Source organism: Martes martes (assembly GCF_963455335.1).
Source record: "Martes martes genome assembly, chromosome: Y".
Classification (NCBI taxonomy): Eukaryota; Metazoa; Chordata; class Mammalia; order Carnivora; family Mustelidae; genus Martes; species Martes martes.
The window spans coordinates 19,240,304-19,262,899 of NC_137907.1; the positions used below are offsets into that span (position 1 = coordinate 19,240,304).

Below are 22,596 nucleotides of genomic sequence, written 5' to 3' on the forward strand. Positions count from 1 at the left end.
TATTACAATTGATTTTTATATGTACATATCTTTTTTTTTTACATTCTTATATATAAAAATGTTTTTAGCTGGCTATACAATCTTTGCTTAATTTTTATTTAAATATATGGGACATGAATAAATAATAGGTGTGCTCCTAGGAGCTACTCTGTAATTGGAGCCTGTGCTGCTTCTTATTGAAGGGATACAGAGAACAAATCATAACAGGAAAAATTTTAAGTCTCCATAAATATATGGATGACTCTATAACACAAATATTATTTATTCTTTTTAAAGATAATTTAATGTAGTCATCTTATTGAGCTTCCTATTTATGACTTATTCAAACATATATTCCAGATATAACTTAGAAAATTTTTATTATAGGAGAGAATTAACTCTTGGCATTGACTGTGTTGCAGGGTTGGCTAGTGGATCTGATCAATAAATTTGGCACATTGAATGGGTTCCAGATTTTGCATGATCGTTTTGTTAATGGATCAGCACTGAGTGTTCAAATAATTGCAGCCCTTATTAAGTAAGTTATATTTTTAAAGTCAGTATTTATTCTACTTACTGTATTGCGTTGAAAATCATTAAAAGTTAGTTTTCTAGTCTTTTTTATTTTAAATTGGTAATATGACATTTTCTAAGTATTCAAACTAAAAGTACATATTAGAAGAATACAGATATTAGCAGAGATTTTGTGTTTTTCTTATTTCAGACCGTTTGGACAATGCTATGAGTTTCTCAGTCAACATACGGTGAAAAAATACTTTCTTCCAGTTATAGAAATAGTTCCACAGTTCTTAGAAAATTTAACTGATGAAGAACTGAAAAAGGAAGCAAAGAATGAAACAAAAAATGATGCCCTTTCAATGATTATTAAATCTCTGAAGAATTTGGCTTCCAGAATTCCAGGACAAGAAGAAACTGTAAAAAATTTAGAAATTTTCAGATTGAAAATGATACTCAGGTAAGATACTTCCGTCTTTAAATAATTATTTGCTTGACTTTTTAAAATGATGCTTAATCAAAATTTCTCTTGTAGATTGTTGCAGATTTCTTCTTTTAATGGAAAGATGAATGCACTGAATGAAATTAACAAAGTGATATCTAGCGTATCATATTATACTCATCGGCATGGTAATCCTGAGGAGGAAGAGTGGCTGACAGCTGAACGAATGGCAGTAAGTCCCTTTGATTTTTCTTTTAAGAATGAGATTAGCACCAGTCAGTATTAGAAACGACAGAAAGTAATTCTGAAATTGAGACACGGATTCATGACTATTAAATCCTAAAACTTTTTATAATGGTAATAAGAAATGATTTGTTGATAAGTTAACCTATCACTTCCTATTAACCTATCCTATTACTTTGGTAAGTTTACCGTTGTTGAATACAGGTATTAATGATGCAATTCTAGTTTGCTGGGTTGGCTGAAATGCAGTAGATCAAATGGGTAGATCTGAAAGTTAATGAATGAATTGGCATTATGGAAACTCAGTTTGGTTTCAAGTTCTAAAGTGAGACTTTACAATTAAAAGAATAAAATCTCTGATTTAACATTCTGTCATGCTTTCTAAAACTTAATTTTTTTTAAGGTTTTATTTATTTGTCAGAGAGAGAGCACAAGCAAGGGGAGTGGTAGACAAGGAGAAGCAGGCTCCCTCCTGAGCAGGGAGCCTGATGTGGAACTTGATCCCAGGACCCTGGGATCATGACCTGACCTAAAGGCAGATGCTTAACAAACTGAGCCATCAGGCATCTGTAAAAGTTAATTTTTGAATCATTTATGTTTATCATTTTGGCATTGAAAGGGAAGAGTTTAAATAGATATTTACATGTTTAAGTGTTGAAATGAATACTGTCCCATAGTCTTGTAAGGTATTTGCTTAGTCATATATTTTGAATATATATTGTATGCCAGTACTGGGTATATATGTGTGAAGAATGATCTCCACCTTAAACAGGTCCCATGTTTAATAGTGAAAATGACTGGGGACTTGGCTAGCTTAGTCAGTAGAGCATGTGACTCTCAATCTCAGGGTGTGAGTTCAAGGCTCACAATGGCATACAGCCTAGTTTTAAAAAAATTATTTTTAATCAGTGATAATGATCAAAATGTCAGAGATGTTTGAGGTTTCTTGGTTATTGGGAAATGGTATGTAACCTTGACCCCAGGTTCTGATTCGCTGTTAGGAGTCAGGTTTCAAGTATGGCATTTACCTGCTTTATGAAACAGCAAGCATTTAACTACTTAAAATGTCCCCTTGTCTGTGAACTATTACCAGTCCTTGAAAGGTACAGAAAATGAAAGGGTTGGCAAAGTTTTGAAGCAGTATGTCATTGCTGTGGCATTTCTATTGATTTTTTTCCCCCAAAGAATGTGTAAGACCGACTGGAAATATAATACTGATTATTCTCAGATAGTATGAGGAATATGCTGAGGTACATTTTTATGGGACCATTTCTGTATGTGAATAACTAAAAAAAATTTTTTAAGATTTTATTTTTTTATTTATTTGACCGAGAGAGAGACAGTGAGAGAGGGACCACAAGCTATGGGTGTGGGAGAGGAAGAAGCAGGCTTCCCGCTCAACAGGGAGCCTAATGTGGGACTGAAACCTATGAATCCGGGATCATGACCTGAGCCAAAGGCAGATGCTGCATAGCTGAGCCACCCAGGCACCCGAAAAATTAAATTCTTTACAATTCCTTATTGTAATATTTTTTCATTAAAAAAAATAAGCACAATTATCTTTATATATGTTGTGGTTACAATAATAAGCACATTATATGGAATATAATTTTTTATGGGATATCATTTTTAAGTTTAGTACATCTGGGAGCACTTTATGTGCAAAATTGGATTCTGTGAACTATTGAGTAGTTTGCATTAAAAGAATGCATAAACAGGGGCGCCTCAGTGGCTCAGTGGGTTAAAGCCTCTGCTTTCAGCTCAGGTCATAATCCCAGGGTCCTGGAATCAAGCCCCACATCGGGCTCTCTGCTCAGCAGGAACCCTGCTTCGTCCTCTTTCTCTGTCTGCTTCTCTGCCTACTTGTATCTCCGTCTGTCAAATAAATAAAATCTTTAAAAAAAAAAAAGGTATACATAGACATATTAAACTAGGGTGTTAAAATTTGTAAATGTAAACATGTTTTACATGTTTAATCCAGTAACGTTATTCAGAAATCTGACTATGTTTTAATTTTTTACTTGTATTTTTTCAGCTTTTTGAGATGTAATTGACATATATAACTATTTAAACATACAGTATAATGACTTAATTTACATGTACATATACAGTTGACTTTTTTTTTTTTTTTTTTTTTTTTTTTACATTTTATTTACTCATTTGAGACAGCATAAGCAGGGGGATAGGGAGAGGGAGAAGCAGACTCCCTGCTGAGCCAGGAGTGTGAAGTGAGCTCCATCCCAGGACCTGAAGACTGTGACCTGAGCAGAAGTCAAACGCTTAGCTATCTGAGCCTCCTGGGCTCTGCTACAATGCACTGCATAATTGAAAATCCTAATACAACTTGATACACCAAAAGCTTAACTACTAAAAACTTTATTTATGACGAAAGTCAGTTAGCAAATATTTTTATATGTATTATATAATATATATTCTTACACTAAAGTAATCATGAAAAATGTTATTGAGTAAATCATAAGGGGAAATAAGTGTGCATACATGGCCTCAACACAGTTCGAACTGTTGTCAGATAATTACCACAGTAAATTTAACATCTGTCATCCTGTATAGATTTGTTTTTAAAGAAAAATATTTTTATCCTTGTTGTGAAAAATGTTAGAATACACTGTCTGGGGGTTCCTGGGTAGCTCATTCAATTAAGCATATGCCTTCAGCTCAAGTCCTGATCCCAGATTCCCAGGATCTGGATCGGGTTCCCTGCTGGGCAGGGAGTTTGCTTCTTTTCTTCTACCCCTCATATGCTTGAACACGCGCTCTCTCTCAAGTAAATAAATAAAATCTTTTTTAAAAAGAATACACTGTCTGTACATCATACAGTAGTGTTGAATATCAGTACCATGTTGTGCGTTTACATTCCTGTGCTTATTTATCTTGTAATTGTAATTTTGCCCACCCTAATCTTAGCTTCCACTTAAACAAATTTTTGTATTACATTTAGGAATGGATACAACAGAACAGTATCTTATCCATAGTCTTGCGAGATAGTCTTCATCAGCCTCAGTATGTGGAAAAGCTAGAGAAGATTCTTCGTTTTGTTATTAAAGAAAAGGCTCTTACGTTACAGGATCTTGATAACATCTGGGCAGCACAGGTAAGAAATTTAATTATAGCTATTTTAAAGTTTTTTGGTTTTGTTTTTAAAGATTTTATTTATTTATTTGACAGACAGAGATCACAAGTAGGCGGAGAGGAAGGCAGAGAGAGAGGAGGAAGCAGGTTCCCTACTGAGCAGAGAGCCCGATGTGGGGCTTGATCCCAGGACCCTGGGATCATGACCTGAGCCGAAGGCAGAGGCTTTAACCCACTGAGCCACTCAGGCGCCCCTAATTATAGCTATTTTATAAGAAGGATACTAAAAATTAATATTTTGTAGTAGCTAGTAGGTATTGGCATACGAATTTGTACTATTTGACTTTTTTTGAAGTTTAACTCTTGATATATACATAGAATTGTGTTGAGTATTTTTAAAGAAAAAAGCAAGTTACCCTGATCTTGACTCTCTTTGCAGGTATAAATCATAAATTATACAATAGTTACATATATTACATATAGACTTAGAAGAATAATTAAATTTGATTTTTTTTTGCAAGTTATATAAAGAAACAAATGTTAGAAGAAGACTTTTTTTTTTTTTTTTCCCCATGAATAAGTTGGGAGGATTACAAAGTCCTGCCCAGCCCACCCTTTTTTTTTTTTAAGATTTTATTTATTTGTTTGACAGAGAGAGCCACAGCAAGAGCGGGAACCAAGGAGGGGGAATAGGAGAGGAGAAGTAGGATTCCCACCTTGCAGGGAGCCCGATGCAGGGCTAGATCCCAGCACACTGGGATCATGACCAGAGCCAAAGGCAGACACCTAATGACTAAGTCACCCAGAGCCCCCCAGCCCACCATTTTTCAAAGAAAAGCTAAATATATATTTAGTCTTCCCATCATTGAGTACTTAAGTATTCAGTTTTGAGATAATCCACTATTTTGCCTTATTTTCTCTTCATTTTATTTAGAAATACCTGTAATAAATTTTCATTTGAATTCAGAAAGCACATTACCATTTATATGAAGAAATTGAGTATAAAGTGATACAAGTGGGAGCTGTAAAGCATTTTAAAATATTAATAAGTATCCTATAACCTCAAATGAAACAGGTGGAAATATTTATTAATAGAAGTAGACAAAGTAGTTCTACTTACTTAGTTCATTTCTTTATTTAAAATTAAGTACAGCTTGGTTCTTTTTGTTTACTTTGGTATATTTCATACTGTTTTTCAACAGGCAGGGAAACATGAAGCCATTGTGAAGAATGTACATGACCTGCTGGCAAAGTTGGCTTGGGATTTTTCTCCGGAACAACTTGATCACCTTTTTGATTGCTTTAAGGTAGTAATTCAAATACCAAAGTAGTACCATCTTTTCTTAAACAGAATTAATTAATTACTAATTAATTATGTTTACCTAATATATACTTACTATCAAATTTCACCAAAGACTCTTTCATGAAGAATTGATTGTTGCTTATTCTAGTCAGAATTTAATGTTAGTTTTTATTATAGTTATCTTTTCCATCACAGAATGATCGCATTTTTCACTCAGGTTATTTCAGTTTGTTTAATTTCTTCTGGTGACTTTTATTTTTGCATACTGTTGCATTTGGAAATGCAGGAGTGTGTTACTTGCTATATAGAGCTAAAAGAATACTCTAAACTGCAGTGGTTCTCTGGCATAACATACATAAAGCATAAAAGTGAGATTCAGATGTTTATAGCAGCAATGTCCACAATAGCCAAACTGTGGAAAGAGCCTAGATGTCCATCAACGGATGAATGGATAAAGAAGATGTGGTATATATCCACAATGGAATACTGTGCAGCCATCAAAAGAAATGAAATCTTGCCATTTGCGACGACGTGGATGGAACTAGAGGGTATCATGCTTAGCGAAATAAGTCAATCGGAGAAAGACAACTATCATATGATCTCTTTGATATGAGGAAGTGGAGATGCAAGGCGGGGAGGGTTTGGGGGGAGGTAGGAAAAGAAAAAATGAAAAGATGGGATTGGGAGGGAGACAAACCATAAAAGACTCAATCTCAAGAAACAGACTGAGGGTTGCGGGGGGGAAGGGGGACGGGAGAGGGTGGTGGGGAAATGGACATTGGGGAGGGTATGGGCTATGATGAGTGCTGTGAAATGTGTAAACCTGGCGATTCACAGACCTGTACCCCGGGGGATAAAAATACATTATATGTTTATTAAAATAAAAAAATTTAAAAAAATAATAATTTTTTAAAAAGTGAGATTCAGAAAGAGCACTCAGAGTCTCCGACATCCTATCTGCATTAATTATCTATTTGGGTACTTTTTTATATTCAGTCCCTATAGTTGGCAAAGTTTGTTAGAGAATTTGTAGATTAGGAGGATAAAGTCATATGCCATTGTTCATTAATGATTATTTTAGTAACCATAAACATTAGAATCACAGGATTTCTTGTTGAAAGTAATTTGCATTGCTCTTGGTAACTTTAGTTGGTATAGTAAATGAGAAAAACATTTGACATTATCTGTCAAAATGTATGTTTCGTGTTCTGTGATACACCTGTTGTATTTCTGAATGTGTACCCTGAAAAAATTCATCATATGTGTATCAGGGTACATGTTCAAAAATCTGTAGCAGGGTGCCTGGGTAGGTCATTTGGTAGAGCAGGCAACTACTGATCTCAGTACATTTGAGCCCCATGTTGGGTGAACCAACTGTCTGAATAGTAACAGGATGAATATGTAGTATGTGGTAAACTAATAATGGAATGCAACACAGTAGTGAAAACTAATATATTAGAGAATTCAACAAATAGGTGAATCTTAGTAATGTGATGAGATTTTTTGTATTTTTTAACACATTGAATATATCAAAGGCAGGGAAGGAAATCAATATTGGGAAGTTATTGTGGTTAATGTAAAAGTTAGTTTTTTGTTTTGTTTTGTTTTAAAGATTTTATTTATTTAACCCGCTGAGCCACCCAGACGCCCCAAGATTTTATTTATTTATTTATTTGACAGAGATCACAAGTAGGCAGAGAGGCAGGCAGAGGGAGAGGGAGAGGCAGGCTTCCCGCCAAGCAGAGAACCCGATGTGGGGCTCAATCCCAGGATCCTGGATCATGACCTGAGCCAAAGGCAGAGGCTTAACCCACTGAGCCACCCAGGCACCCCTGTAAAAGTTAGTTTAAGAGAATAACTTTTGAAATGGTGACGTATATTTAGTAGCCATTGTGACAGAAAGATGGAGTGGTATCAGTTTTTCCTCTATTTCTAATATTGGCAAGATTCTTTAACTATAATTGTAATAAAAATTCTATCATCGATGCATAGCCCTTTTGCCTTATTGTTTACTGAATGTCTGTTATTCAGTTAAAAGCATTATATTTTGAGATGTTTTATGATATAATTTGCTTTGACTTGAAAGGTCTTAAGAAAAAAAAAAAGCCTCACTAAAAGCACTTAAAGCGTGAAGTGTAGGTCACTTAACAGTTCTTTGTAGGTTGTAACTAAGTGATCCTGACTTTCTCTAAATATTCGTCCTTAGTTATGTTTGCTTATCGTATTGCTCAGATGATAAATATCAAATATCTATAAATATTTGAGTCCTTTATAAGTGTTCATCTACCAGACTACATTTTTTGTCAGAATTGTTAATTTATCGGGCGCCTGAGTGTCTCAGTGGGTAAAGTTAATAAATAAAATCTTTTTTTTAAAAATTGCTAATTTATCACAATTCCTCATGGTTTGGAATTCTTTCTTATTGTGTTACTGGTTTTCATATTCTTAGTGATTAATTGAACAACTTTTTTTTACCTGTTTGTTTTGGGGTTTTTTTTTTTTTAATATTTTATTTACTTATTTGACAGAGATCACAAGTAGGCAGAGAGGCAGGCAGAGGGGGTGCGGGAAGCAGGCTCCCCGCTGAGCAGAGAGCCCGATGCGGGACTCAATCCCAGGACCCTGGGATCATGACCCGAGCTGAAGGCAGAGGCTTCAACCCACTGAGCCACCCAGGCGCCCCTCTTTTTACCTGTTTTGAACTATTTGTCTCCTTTCTAGTGAGAGGTTATTCATATCTTTTACCTGTTTATTTTTCCTATTCCTTTTTTTTTTTTAATTTGAGAGAGAGGAAAAAAAGAATGTGAGGGGGAGAGATGTAGGAGGAGTGAGAGAATCTTAAGCAAGTACCACACTCATCATCAGGTTCAGTCCCACCTCGCTGGATCATGACCTGAGGTGACATGAAGAGTCAGATACTTAACCAGCTGTAGCTACAGTGGTGCTCTGTGTTCCTTTTTTAAGTTCATTTCTGAGCGTTTTGTACATCTGAACAGCCCTTGCCCATATTGACTAAAAATTAATTTCTCATGGTTTTATTAGGACTTGAAATGAGGAATGAAGTATGACCCTAACTGTATGATTCGTTGTTGTGTTTTAATCCTCTTTGATTCTCTGGTTGTCGCCTTTATCTGTTTTGTTCCTATAACATCCATGGTTATAATCATTTCCCAAAATCATTGATAGTTTTTGTATTCCTTTCGTCATTTCAGAAGGAATTTTGCAGGAGCTAAAACACTTTAGAAGTGAGCACTTAAGTTGCCTTCCCAGAAGTCTCATTTTTATTTCATTTTTCTGTATTTATCATTTAAAATTTTATAATGTCTCCATTACAAGCTATTTGTTTTTTTCTCAAGTTACTGGATATTTAGGCAACTAGCAGTTCCTTATGTTCCTTATGTTCTAGTAACTACTGAAGACAAAGGAAAGAATACATGATACTACCCCCATTTTGTATTAACTGGCCTTAAGGAACAGTATTTTATTTTTATTTTATAAATTAAGTTTTTATTTTGAAGGTTCACATGAACTTTAATTAATAATACAGAGAATTGCGTATGTTCTTTAGAGTTTTCTTCTGAAAACATCTTGCAGAAGTACAAGTATTTTTTTTTAATTTTTTTTTTTTAATTTATTTATTTGTTAGAGAGAGAGAGAGAGAGAGCACAGGCAGACAGAGTGGTAGGCCGAGGCAGAGGGAGAAGCAGGCTCCCTGCCGAGCAAGGAGCCCGATGTGGGACTCAATCCCAGGATGCTGGGATCATGACCTGAGCCGAAGGCAGCCGCTTAACCAACTCAGCCACCCAGCCGTCCCGCAGAAGTACAAGTATTAATCAAGATATTAATATTCATACTTTAAGTTCTATTTCCATCACCATGTGGATTCTTCATTAGTCCTCTTATGGCCACACCAGTTCTGTCTTACCCCTACTTTCTCTGTAACCCTTGGCAACTGCTAGCTTGGTGTCTGTTTCTGCAGTTTGTCATTTTGAGGTTGTTAAATAAATGTAATCTTAGAATATATAGACATATAGCAATATGATAAGCAGACATAACTAAGGATGAATATTTAGAGAACGTCAGGATCACTTGGGAATTTTTTTCACTCAGCATGATTTTCTGCAAGCTCATACAGTTTGTTTATGTATCTGTATTATATGTATATATTCTTTTATTCCTGAGCAGTACTTGTGATTTAACTTTTAACCACTTAATGGTTATTTAACTACCTGCCATAAACGGACATAATGAGGTTTTTCTCATTTTCTTTTAGAACTTTTACAAATAAAGCTGCTTTGGAAATTGATGTGCAGACTTTTTTTGTAAACATAGTTTATCTGAGATTGCATTTGCTGTATTTCATATTCATTTCAATTTTGCATATTTATATTTAGTTTAGTCTGTTGTAGTTTACATCTTTAGTTTACTTCTTTACAAAGCCATTTTATAAAGATATTGCTGTGCTATCAATATTAGTGTTCCAGTCCATGAATCTGGAATATCTTTCGGTTTTTTTTGGAGCTCTCTTTCCATTTATTTAGATACTATTTAATTTCAGCACTGTTTTATTTTGTTTTTTTAAGATTTTATGTATTTATTAGAGAGAGCACACAAGCAGGAGAGCAGCAAGCAAAGGAAGAGGGAGAAGCAAATTCCCCCTGGAGCAGGGAGCCCGGTGCTGGATCCTTGGACCCTGGGTCTGAGCTGAAGGCAGGTCCTTAACTGACTGAGCCACCCAGGTGCCCCTCAGCAGTTCCCCCACCCCTTGGTATTCATTGCATTTTTGTTAAATTTATATTAAAGCAGTATGCTGTTTTTTATGTTATTGTGAGTAGAAGGGTTTTCTTCATTTTGGGATTGTTTTAATCTAATATACAGAAAAACGTATCTAAGATGTATAGAAATACAGTTTAGCTTTTAAAATTTATTTTGTGTCCTGAAAACCTATGATACCTTTTACTTGGGGGGGGGGGTGTTTTTTAATGGAGATCTTAGATTTTCTACATTTCTACGCACAAGATCATATGATTTATAACTAGAGATAGTTTTACTTCTTCCCAATCTCATTATCCATTTTTTTGACACCCTTGTTTATTAATAGCCCTAATTAAAACATATAACAAAATGTTGAAGGATATGGTGAAAGTGGGTATTCTCAATGTTGAGTGCAAAACTTAAAGTGTTTTGTTATTAAGTATGACATACATTGTCAGGTCTTTGTTTTTGCCCTTTATTGGATTTAAGAAATTCCCTTCTATTCCTCATTTTTTGAATGTTTTAGTTTTAAAAGTTTGTTGGATTTTGTCAGTTTGCCTTCTCTACATCTAGTGAGATATGGGCTTTTTAATTCTATGTTGCATTGGCTGATATTTCTATGTTCAAGTAGTCTTCCATGTCTAAAATAAATCCCACTTCTTGCAATGTATAATTCTTTTATATATAATTCTTCCTGGATTTCTTTGTATTTTGTTGCGGATACTTCTGGCTTTTAAGAAGATGCCAGGGGCACCTGGGTGGCTCAGTGGGTTTAAAGCCTCTGCCTTCTGCTCGGGTCATGATCCCAGGGTCCTGGGATCGAGCCCCGCATTAGGCTCTCTGCTCATCGGGAAGCCTGCTTCCCTTCCTCTCTCTCTGCCTACTTCTCGGCCTACTTGTGATCTCTGTCAAATTAAAAAAAAAAAAAAAAAATCCTTAAGAAAATACCAAACTGTTTTCCAGAATGACTATATTATTTTGTATTTCCATCCACAGTTATGAGTAATCCATTTTTTTAACATTCTTCTCAGAGTTTGGGGTATTTATTAATTTTTTTTTTATTCTGATAGATGTACATTAAAGTTTCCTTGTGGTTTCAGTTTATATTTGGTTAATGGCAGTGATTTTGAACATCTTTCATGTGCTCATTTGTATTCTATTCAAGTAGTCTGTTTTGACTGAATTATAGTAATTTGTGTTTTTTAGTCGTTTCATGTAATTTTACAAAGTTATGTATGTAAAGTTGTTTTTGTTCTCTATTATCCTTTAATGTCTATAGTGAGATCTCTGTTTTAATTTTTTTCCTAATAAATTTTTTTGCCTATTTCCCCCCTGTAATCATTCACTTTATTTCTTAAACTCAACATATGAGTGCAGTCATGTGATACCTTTCTCAGACTTACTTTGCTTAGCATATATACTCTAGCTCCATCCATGCTTTTATAAATGGCAAAATTTTCACTCTTTTTATGGCTGAATAATATTCCATTTTTGTATATGTTGTCTGGGGGATGGGGTTTGTGTTTATTTTGAAAAGAAGGTGTATTCTGCAGATTACGTAGAGTGGTTCTCTAATTGGCAATTAAATCCTGTTCTTTGATGTTTTTTGTTGAGTTCAATTTTTTGCTGGTTTTCTGTCTAGTTCTGTCAGTTGTTTAAAGATGGATGTTGATGTCTCATTATTATGGATTTCCCTATTCCACCTGGGAAATCTGTCAGGTTTTGCTTCACATATTTTGTGGCATACACATACTTGATGCATATACATTTGGGATTGCTCTTTTTTTTGGGTAGACTGACCTTTACTCAATATACGTTACATACTCTTCTCTGAAATCTATTTTATGTGGTATTGCTGTAGCCACTTCTGCTTTCCTTTAATGTTTATGTATCTTTTTGCATTTTTTTATTTCTACCCTGCCTACTTTATATCTTATAATATTAGTAGCTTCTTTTAAGCTCAGCCTTATAACTAGAATGTCTAAACCATTTATATTGGGGCACCTGGGTTGCTTGGTCATTGAGCATCTGCCTGTGGCTCAGGTCATGATCCCCGGGTCCTGAGACTAAGCGCACATCAGGCTCCCTGCTTGGCAGGGGGCCTGCTTCTCCCTCTCTCTCTGCCTCTGCTTCTGTTCCTTCTCTCACTATGTCTCTATCTCTGTCAAATAAATAGAGGTCTTAAAAAAAAAAGAATTACCTTCCATCTTGAAGAAAATAAATAAGTAAAAATGAACCATTTATATTTAATGTGACTTTTGATACATTTGGGTGTAAGCTTGCTATTTTATTTATTGTATTGTCTTGTTCTCTTCTCTCTGCCCTGAGGAATGTTCTATATATTTTTTTTATGTTCTACATTTTTTAGGTTTCTATTTTTATTTTTCTGTGTTGTATTGAAATATGTCTTTGTATGGCCTTTTGAGTATCTTTAGTAATTCAAACACATGTCCTCTCATCGTTGACATCTATAAAATCTTCTAAAAAATATAAGCAAAATTTTTCCCTTTTTTTAATTGTGCGAATATATACAGCATAAAATTTATCATCTTAACTATTCTTAAGTGTATGGTTCATTGGTATTAAATATGATAGTAATGTGCAACTATAACCAGCATTCAGTCTGTTTCTGGAGCTGCTTGTTTTTCTTATAAAACTGATACTCTATACCCATTAGACAGTAAGAACTTATTCCCCTTTGTGAAGCCCCTGGCATCCATCATTCTGCTTTCTGTCTATATGATTTTGACTGCTCTGATACATCATATATAAGTGAAATCATACAGTATTTGCTATCTTTTAGTGACTGACATATTTCACTAACCATACTGTACTTGAGTCTCATTCATATTGTAACATGCTTCAGAATTTTCTTTCTCTAAATGAGTAATATTCCACTGTATACATATGCCACATTTGTTTATCCATTTTTTCATTGATTGACAGTTGGATTGCTTTCACATTTTAACTGTTCTGAGTAAAAATGCTGCTATGAACATAAGTGTACAGATATCTGTTTGAGACTGCTTTCAGTTCTTTTGGTTATGTATATACCTACAGCTGGAATTGCTAGATGATGTGATTATTTCAGATGATGTGAAAATTAAATTTTTTGAGGAATTTGTACTATTTTGCACAGTGACTATACCATTTTACTTTTCCACTAACAATGCACACAACTGTAATTTCTTCACATCTTCAATAACACTTGATTTTTTGTGTTTCTTTGATAGCCATACTGATAATGGGTGTGAGGTACTTTTCCATTGTAATTTGATATTTCCCTAATAAACAGTGACTTTGAGCACATTGTCATGTGGCAATGGACGCTTTATGTATCTTTTTAGAAAAATATCCTTTGCCTGTTTTTTAATTGAGTTGTTTGGTTTTTTGTTTGTTTGTTTTTAAATTTTAGGGCTTCTTAATGTGTTTTGTATATGATGTTTTAATTTCTAATATGAAATTTTAAAGTCCTTAATGATAAAGTCCTTAATAATAAATGGAGTGTTTTTTCTTGAATTTATTCTGTCCTTTGAATACTGTTAGATTTTTCAAATGAGACATGGTTAAAGTGCTCAGTTAAGCTATACTAATGGTTTGAGTATATGGCTGTGCTGAATTCAAGTACAGCTTATCGAAAGCCATGTAATTAAAACAGTAATGACTTAATATAAATGGATATATAAATCATAACATCTGTGAGGTTTACATAATTTACACTTTTTCTTTTAGGCAAGTTGGACTAATGCCAGTAAAAAGCAACGCGAAAAGCTGCTGGAGCTGATTCGTCGTCTTGCAGAAGATGATAAAGATGGTGTGATGGCACACAAAGTTTTGAACCTGCTTTGGAATCTGGCCCATAGTGATGATGTGCCTGTAGACATCATGGACTTAGCTCTCAGTGCCCACATAAAAATACTAGATTACAGTTGTTCCCAGGTATAGGAGTGCTTCTTTACTCATATTTTCTTACCTTTTTCCCTTCACCATGGGAATGATTTAGTTATAATTCTGTTATTTTTGTTTTTAAACTAATCTTGAAAATTTGGCTTACCTTTGCTTTTTCTGCATTTTTTAATACCATTTACTAAGCACTTTTACCTCTCTACAAAAGAAAGATTTGTGTAGGTAAAACAAGTTTTTATATTAATAGTATTATAGTTCAGTATACGAAGGTAAAGTAGAATCATGACGTATTAAAGCTGGTAGTGACTTTGTAGGGAAAATCTTCCTCAGAAGTTAATAAAGCTAAGAGAATTTCCTGAATAAAGCTTTCTTTACATAAGTCACAATACAAGTATTTTCCCTGTATTTTTTCCTTTTTTTTTTTTTAAGATTTTATTTATTTATTTGACGAAGATAGGCAGAGAAGTAGGCGGAGAGAGAGAGGAAGGGAAGCAGGCTAGTAGGCAGAGAAGCAGGCGGAGAGAGAGAGGAAGGGAAGCAGGCTCCCCGCCGAGCAGAGAGCCTAATGTGTGGGGCTCGATCCCAGGACCCTGAGATCATGACCTAAGCCGAAGGCAAAGGCTTTATTTAACTCACAGAGCCACCCAGGCGCACCTCTTTTTTTTTTTAAAGATTTATTTATTTATTTATTTGATACAGAGATCACAAGTAGGCAGAGAGGCAGGCGGAGAGAGAGGGAGAAACAGGCTTCCCACTGAGCAGAGAGCCCCATGCAGGACTCAATCCCAGGACCTGAGATCATGACCTGAGCCAAAGGCAGAGGCCTAACCCACTGAGCCACCCAGGTGCCCATTTTTCCTGTATTTAACTTCTGCTACTTATGTTTACTGCTTTCAAGTATGTATTTTTATTTAGTTACTTACATTTTCAGACCTGTTTCTGGTTTTTTATAAGTGCTTTGCCATATTTCTAATTGGTTAAAGAAATTTAAAAAAATAAAAAGATTGGACAAGGTTGTTCTTAGTTCTCTGAGGGCTTCGCTTTTAGTTGGACTTGAATTTAATCAGGTCTAGCAAGGTCAAGATGATATTAACACATATTGGAAGCCAAGTGTTTGCAGTCTTAAGTTATTTGTTGCACTGATTGCCTTAATCAAAAAAAGTACTGTTGGGGCACCTGGGTTATTCAGACATTTAAGCGTCTGCCTTCAGCTCGGGTCAGGATCCTAGGATCCTGGGATCAAGACCCTCATGCTCTGTAGGGATCCTGCATCTCCCTCACTCTCTGCCTCTGCTCTTCCCCCAGCTTGTGTGCTCTCTGCCTCTCAAATTAATCAAATCTTTAAAAAAAAATTACATATATATATTTATATATATGTGTGTGTGTGTGTATATACGCACACACACACACACACACATTTAGAGAACTGGGTGAATTCAAAGAACATTATTTTGGATACTTAAAAATGAAGTTGTCTTTCATAGTCTCTGGGTTAGTTAATTGCAACTGTCAATGTAAAACTGATTTTTTTTTAAATTCTGAGGAAGAGATAAATTAAAATTTATCCTAACCACTGTCACAATTAGATTAAAAACATGGAGATTTTGAAAATCATGGTGATAGGGGCGCCTGCCTGGATGGTTTAGTCGGTTGAGTTTCCTACTCTAGGTTTCAGCTCAGGTCATGATCTCAGGATCTTGAGATGAAGCACTGTGTTAGGCTCTGTGCTCAGCAGCAGTCTGCTTCAGATTCTCTTCCTTTGTCTCTCCCTCTGCCCCTCCCCCACGCACCCTCTCTCTAAATAAATAAAGTCTTAAAAATTACAGTGGAAGTGATATATTAGATTTGCAGTTATGCAGTAGGAGTTTCAGATTTATCAAAGGAAAAAAAGACTCCAGTTATTTTATTGGATGACAGTATTTGATTGACTCATTGTACTTGACTGCAATAAATGTTTATCTGGCATATCAAATGGTTATGAAGACCTTGAGTTTAAATTATATTTTATTAAATAGAGTAGTGTTACAGAGGCTCAAAGCAAAACACTTACTGTAAAAGCTCAAGTGTTACTTCTTCCTTTATTTAGTTGTTTGTATCATTGCCTGGCACAATGTCCTAAGTTACCACATTAGTAGATACCTGGATTTTATGGGATTTAATAAAAATAAAAAGAGTTTTCATTTTTTCAACTTCAGCTCTCATTTGGTGTATTTTTTTATTTATTTTATAATTATTATTATCATTATTATTATTATTATTATGTTATATTAGTCACCATACAGAATATGATTTGGTTGATTGGTTGGTTTTGTTTTTTTAAAGATTTTATTTACTTATTTGACAGAGACAGCAAGAGAGCAAATACAAGCAGGGGGAGTGGGAGAGGGAGAAGCAGGCTTCCCACATAGCAGGGAGCCCAATACAGGGGCTCTATCCCAGGACCCTGGGATCATGACCTGAGCCGAAGGCAGACGCTTAATGACAGAGCCATCCAGGCGCCCCCATCATTAGGGCTTTGTTTTGTTTTATTTTGTTTTGTTGGCTTTTGATGTAGTGTTCCATAATTCATTGTTCGCATATAACACCCAGTGCTCCATGCAGTAAACCCTCCTCAATACCCATCACCTGCCTAACCTATCTTCCCACCCCCTCCCTTCTGAAACCCTGTTCGTTGTCCAGAGTCCAGAGTCCAGAGTCTCTTGTGGTTCATGATGTAGTTAGAAATGAATATGTTATTCTCTTGCCCTGTCAATCCAAAGCACTTTTTTAACGAGTCATGATGCATTTAATATTCATGGATAAATATTTTTAAATCCATAAAAATGTTCATAGAATACAGCCCTGTAATTTCACATTTCCTGGGGTAAAAATTAATTTTTTCCAGGGGAACGATACAAAAAAAGCATAACATTTACAGACTAGACCATTATTCTTTTCTTTTCTCTCTCTCTCTCTCTCTCTCTTTTTTTTTTTTAGATTTTATTTATTTATTTTAGAGGGAGAGAGCATGAACATGGGTGTATGCACGAGCTGGGAGGGGGAAGAAGGAGAGAGTCTCAAACAGACTTAGCCCTAAGTGCTGAACTGACACACAGCTCAATTTCTCCACCACGAGATCATGACATGAACCAAAAGAAATTATCTTAACCAGCTAAGTCACCCAGGGATCCCCTGGAATAGACCATTGTTCTTTGCTGAAATGAAATGAATGAAAACTGAAAATCACATAAATACATGAATACACTCTTCAGCGTATTGTGTAGTCATTAAAATGTCTGTTGGTGGATGGCTGTCCATGGTATTTAGTGGAAATACTTAATATAAGAACTGTTTTGTTTCTAAAAGAGATGTACATGTGCTTGCAAAATGTACTTTAAGTGAGACAATAAAGAAATACACAAAATTGGCTTTTCTTCCATACACATGTACGAAATAGAATCATTCCAATTAAAAATCTTAGTACTCATGTGAATTTCTGATTACTAGTGATCTTGATAATAAGAAAGAAGCAAATACACATTTTAGCATATTAGAAATAATATATTCCTACAACATTCTTGAACGTTCTTAATTTGCCTTTAGGGTGAGTGCCTGTATCTGTTTTCTCTAACATTCTTATATGTTGGGTTTTTTTAAGTTTTATTATTATAAAAGATGTGTATATTTTTAAATATTATAAAGTTTATGTAAACTGTGTTTATTGCATAATTTTTCACATGTATTCTCATACTGTTATTTTCTGGATTAAAGGTAAATTTTTAGGTTTCCTGCTCCTATTTAAAAAAATATGCTAACATCATACTCATATGGTAACCATTTGGATTATATGTTTTTACCAAGTTTTGTAATGCGAAAACCTTATAAAACACTATTGAATAGAAATGAAATCTTCACAATGAGCATATATTTTAAAATCAGACTTACTAATATGCCTAAACTTGGGATTCATATCTTGGTGCATATATACCTAAATCTGGATTACTCCATTTTTATAGTAGTATATTTACTCCATTTACCTTTTGGAGCTTTGGTGATCATTTCAAAATAAGAACATACTTACTCCGAATTTTTATGATCCTTATCTTAAAAGCTTTTCTACTTTGTTATTCTCAAAATAATTTGAAGACAGAATTATATTGAATACTGGTCCATGTAACCATTAACTTTTTGTATGTGTATTTAAGGATCGAGATACACAGAAGATCCAGTGGATAGATCGCTTTATAGAAGAACTTCGTACAAATGACAAGTGGGTAATTCCTGCACTAAAACAAATAAGAGAAATTTGTAGTTTGTTTGGTGAAGCACCTCAGAACTTGAGGTAAGGCTTTTAATATAGAAAATTTTCTAATTTTTATGTATACAGTATGGTGAAAACAGTGTACCAATTAAAGCAAATGTTAAAATAGTAATTTAATATCAGAATCAAAAGATCCTGACTTGGGCTGTATGTTCAAAATTGTCTTGGACTTCTGGCTGATACACCAGACATTATGGCATGGGTTGTATTTATCCCACTCTTGAGTTTCTTTTACCCTTTTTATGTGTTTCAAGATAAGAATTAATTTATGAAAAGTTTTTATTTAAAGATACTTTTTACTATGTTTATTTTATTTAGATTTTTCTTAAAGAGCAAATTTTATGTGTTTGGCCTTGATGCTAAATGGTTATGGAAATAATTTACTTTCTTGTAATCAATTTGGAACTGATGACACATAAAGAAAAAATAACATGATAAATCTTAGGAGTAATGCAACAGGGTTTACAGTGCAGATAAGATTCCTGATAGTGAGCCCTAGTTTTTGTCTAACCTGCAATAATCATAGATTCTCTAACCATTTACAAGCAGTTTTCTTGGGGCACCTCGGTGGCTCAGTGGGTTAAAGCCTCTGCCTTTGGCTCAGGTCATGATCCCAGGGTTCTGGGATCGAGCCCTGCATCGGGCTTTCTGCTCAGCAGGGAGCCTGCTTCCCTTCCTCTCTCTCTCTCTCTCTCTCTGCCTCTCTGCCTACTTGTGATCTCTGTCAGTCAAATAAATAAAATCTTTTTAAAAAAAGAAGAAGAAAAAGCCGTTTTCTTGTAAGACAGTTGCATGATTGCCAAAATTTTTTACAGTTCTAGGTGGATATAAATGTGTGTGCCAACAGGATTCCTGTTCAAACTGAATTACAGGATGCCTTTTTTTTTTTCCTTACTGTTTTGAGAGAGTGAACAAGTAGGCAGGATGGGGTAGAACTAGTGGGGGTAGACAGAGAGATCATCTGGAACAGGCTCCTCACCCAGACCAGAGCTTGATGTAGGGCTTGATCTCATGACCATGAGATATGACCTGAGCTGAAGTCAAGAATTAGATGCTTAACCAACTGAGCTGCCCAGAAGTCTTTATAGAATCCCACTTTTATGCTTTAATTTTTCAAGTTGGATTTTGATTTTTTTTCCTCCCAATGCTGGAAAAATTACATGAAATAAGGAACCTTTGTGGGCATAAATACTTTAGAAAATCGTGAAATAATCTATAGATACAATTTTTTTTTTATAAAGGACATACATGTCTTTTATCAGACAGACCCATTTTTTGGTTGCTTATTTATTTATGCAGTATTACATAGTCTTCAGCGGCAGATGATTTAATCACCAGTGGATTAATAATGATGTGAGCATTGGTTGGTTCCATTGAAAATGGCAAAACAAAGGGTTTGTATCCAAGGGCAAAAGTGGTTGCAAATTCAGTGTTACAGAATGAACTTTTAAGGGCTAATATACTTGCTCATGCAAATTTGTGCATGTGGTTGCAAATTCAGTGTTACAGAATGAACTTTTAAGGGCTAATACACTTGCTCATGCAAATTTGTGCCTGTGCTTTGATATTTATGTAAGATTAATATCATGGTTGAAGTTGGAGAATACTGATTGGTGATTTTCATGGAAGATGAGACTGTTAGAATAAATATGTTTTGAGATTGTGATTATTTAAATTGCTTGATACTTTGGTCTTTAAAGGAAGATATTGACCCAGTTTTTATTATGAAAATAAAACATTTTAAATATCTGAATTAGCAGCTGGCATAGTCTCTGTAAATTCTTAGTTACAACAGTGTTCATTGCCTAATTATACTGTTAAGTTCTTCTCGTTTTAGTCAAACTCAGCGAAGTCCCCATGTATTTTATCGTCATGATTTAATCAACCAGCTTCAGCACAATCATGCCTTAGTTACTTTGGTGGCAGAAAACCTTGCAACTTACATGAATAGGATTCGACTGTATGCTAGAGGTATGTATTGTAAACTAAAATTAACTGTTGGGAATCAGCATAGGTTTCCCTTCTTTGGTTTTTGTTTTATCCTCAGTGTTAATTACCTCAGAAATGAAAATATATTTGTTTTTACATGGATCAGAAGATGGAAGTGAAATACTCTTATAAATCTACTCAGCATCCCAAAATTTACACCAACTAAACTTTAGGTCAGCTTTTCAGGGCATGTTACTAAATGCTTATCTTTCCACATCTCGGAGCTCTGTCTGCTATTGCCACATTAGTTGCTATTCTTTTGGGTATTTCTGAACTTAATTTAAATTTTTGCATTCACTTGCCACACTGCTTTTCAAGAAAACTTGATTAATAATCCCTTTGTTAATTTTGACCAACTTTGTTTTGGAATAATACATTACAGTTGTTTTTAATAAAAAAATATTTAACATGTTCCATTGTTCAAAACAAATTATTAGCAATTTACAAGATAAATGACATATGCTCTCATTGGTTCTAAGATTATGAAATTGTTTAAATATGTTGAGATAAACTTTCCTCTGGTTTCAGCATAAAACCTTTTTAATATTTGCCATATGAGGACTCTCTTCTTGGTGCTTTAAAGATCAGTTCCAGTATTATGTGTCCTTATCAAAAGGTTTACTTGAATGTATGTGTGCTGGAATACAAAGCATTCTTCCGATATCTGTACCTCCTTTGTATTACACCAGATTTGTAGACAAACAGACAAAAACCCAGCTGCCTTGTAGGCCCAATTTTGTATATTTAAGTATGGAAAAGAAAAGTTTTCTGCTCTCCATTTGAAAACTGGATTGAGCATAACGTGTAGCTGAAACCACTACTCTGTTAATGTGCTGTGTAAGGATGAATAGAATCGAGTTACATATTAAAAATGTGGATATTTTTAATACTCATTATTTGACTGTAGTGATGGGCTCTTTGCTTGTGCTTGTGCCTTAGATGGTTGAGGTGTATATTGTGTGATGGTTTGGTTGAGTAATAGGTGCTTGTAAAAATCCCCACAGAGCAGGGAGCTCTATGTGGGGCTCTGTCTCAGGACTCTGGGACCATGACCCAAACCAAAGGCAGATGCCCAACCACTGAGTGACCCAGGCACCCAAGTGTAAATTAAAAAGTATTTTTCCCTAGTATTACTCATTTTATTGAGCTAATAACTCTTTGGAGACCTACAGTAGGAAAGTACAAGATGAGACTTGAACATGATAATGTCATAAAGTGTTTATAAAGAAGTATATTGGCATATCAAAAAGATAAAGAAGTTATTGCTCACTATGTCAGTCTGTAATACTTGGATCATCAAAATAATCACACTGTGGGAGTGCCTGGGTGGCTCATTTGTTAAGTATCTGCCTTTGGCTCAGATCATGATCCCAGGTCCTGGGATCGAGCCCCACAGTAGGGTTCCCTTCTCTGCAGGAAGTCTGCTTCTCCCTCTCCAACTCCCCCGTGCTTCTGTTCCCTCTTGCTGTGTCTTTCTCTGTTAAATAAATAAATAAAATCTTTTAAAAAAAATAATGCTGCTATGGATCATAGCCTTTTCGGTATATAGTGCTTGAGTCCATAGTGATATAAGAAAATAAATTGAGAATGTCAGCTAAAAATCTAGGAGAAAATAACAGATGAAAAAAACTGGTGAGTTAAATTTTGATGAGGACCAGGATAATGACAGAGTATGAGGATATCATTCTACAAATTATTATCTCTTTTGTGGTATTTTTTGTCAAAAATATATAACTGGAATGTAACTAGAGGTAACATGAATCCAAATTAAGTAGCATCGGACAAGTAGTTTTTTTATTCTTTCTTTTATTCTGTATTTCTTTAAAATAAAATAAATTTTATTTTTTTGTCAGAGAGAGAGGGAGAGCACAAGCAGGGGGAGCCGCAGGCAGTGAGAGAAGCAGACTCCCTGTTGAGCAAGAAGCTCCATGTGGGTGGGTGGGACTTGACCTGAGCCAAATGCAAAGACTTAACTAAGCCCCCCAGGCACCCCAAGAAGCTTTTTTTTTTTTTTTCTTTAAAATGGTCTATCAAGATATGAAACATGAAAAAGAACTAAAGAAACTTTAAGGA

At 34.9% G+C, this 22,596-nt stretch overlaps 1 protein-coding gene across 1 annotated transcript in view; it reads left to right on the forward strand.

Moving 5' to 3' along the window:
* LOC308337760 (ubiquitin carboxyl-terminal hydrolase 9X-like) overlaps positions 1–22,596 on the forward strand; it is a 155,407-nt gene that overhangs the window by 51,527 nt on the left and 81,284 nt on the right. The window contains exons 7-14 of the mRNA XM_080795942.1: positions 402–517; positions 704–955; positions 1,031–1,169; positions 4,140–4,292; positions 5,473–5,577; positions 14,061–14,267; positions 18,419–18,555; positions 20,372–20,505. Of these exons, the coding sequence (XP_080652068.1) occupies positions 402–517; positions 704–955; positions 1,031–1,169; positions 4,140–4,292; positions 5,473–5,577; positions 14,061–14,267; positions 18,419–18,555; positions 20,372–20,505 (1,243 nt within the window). The remainder of the gene's footprint in view (positions 1–401; positions 518–703; positions 956–1,030; positions 1,170–4,139; positions 4,293–5,472; positions 5,578–14,060; positions 14,268–18,418; positions 18,556–20,371; positions 20,506–22,596) is intronic.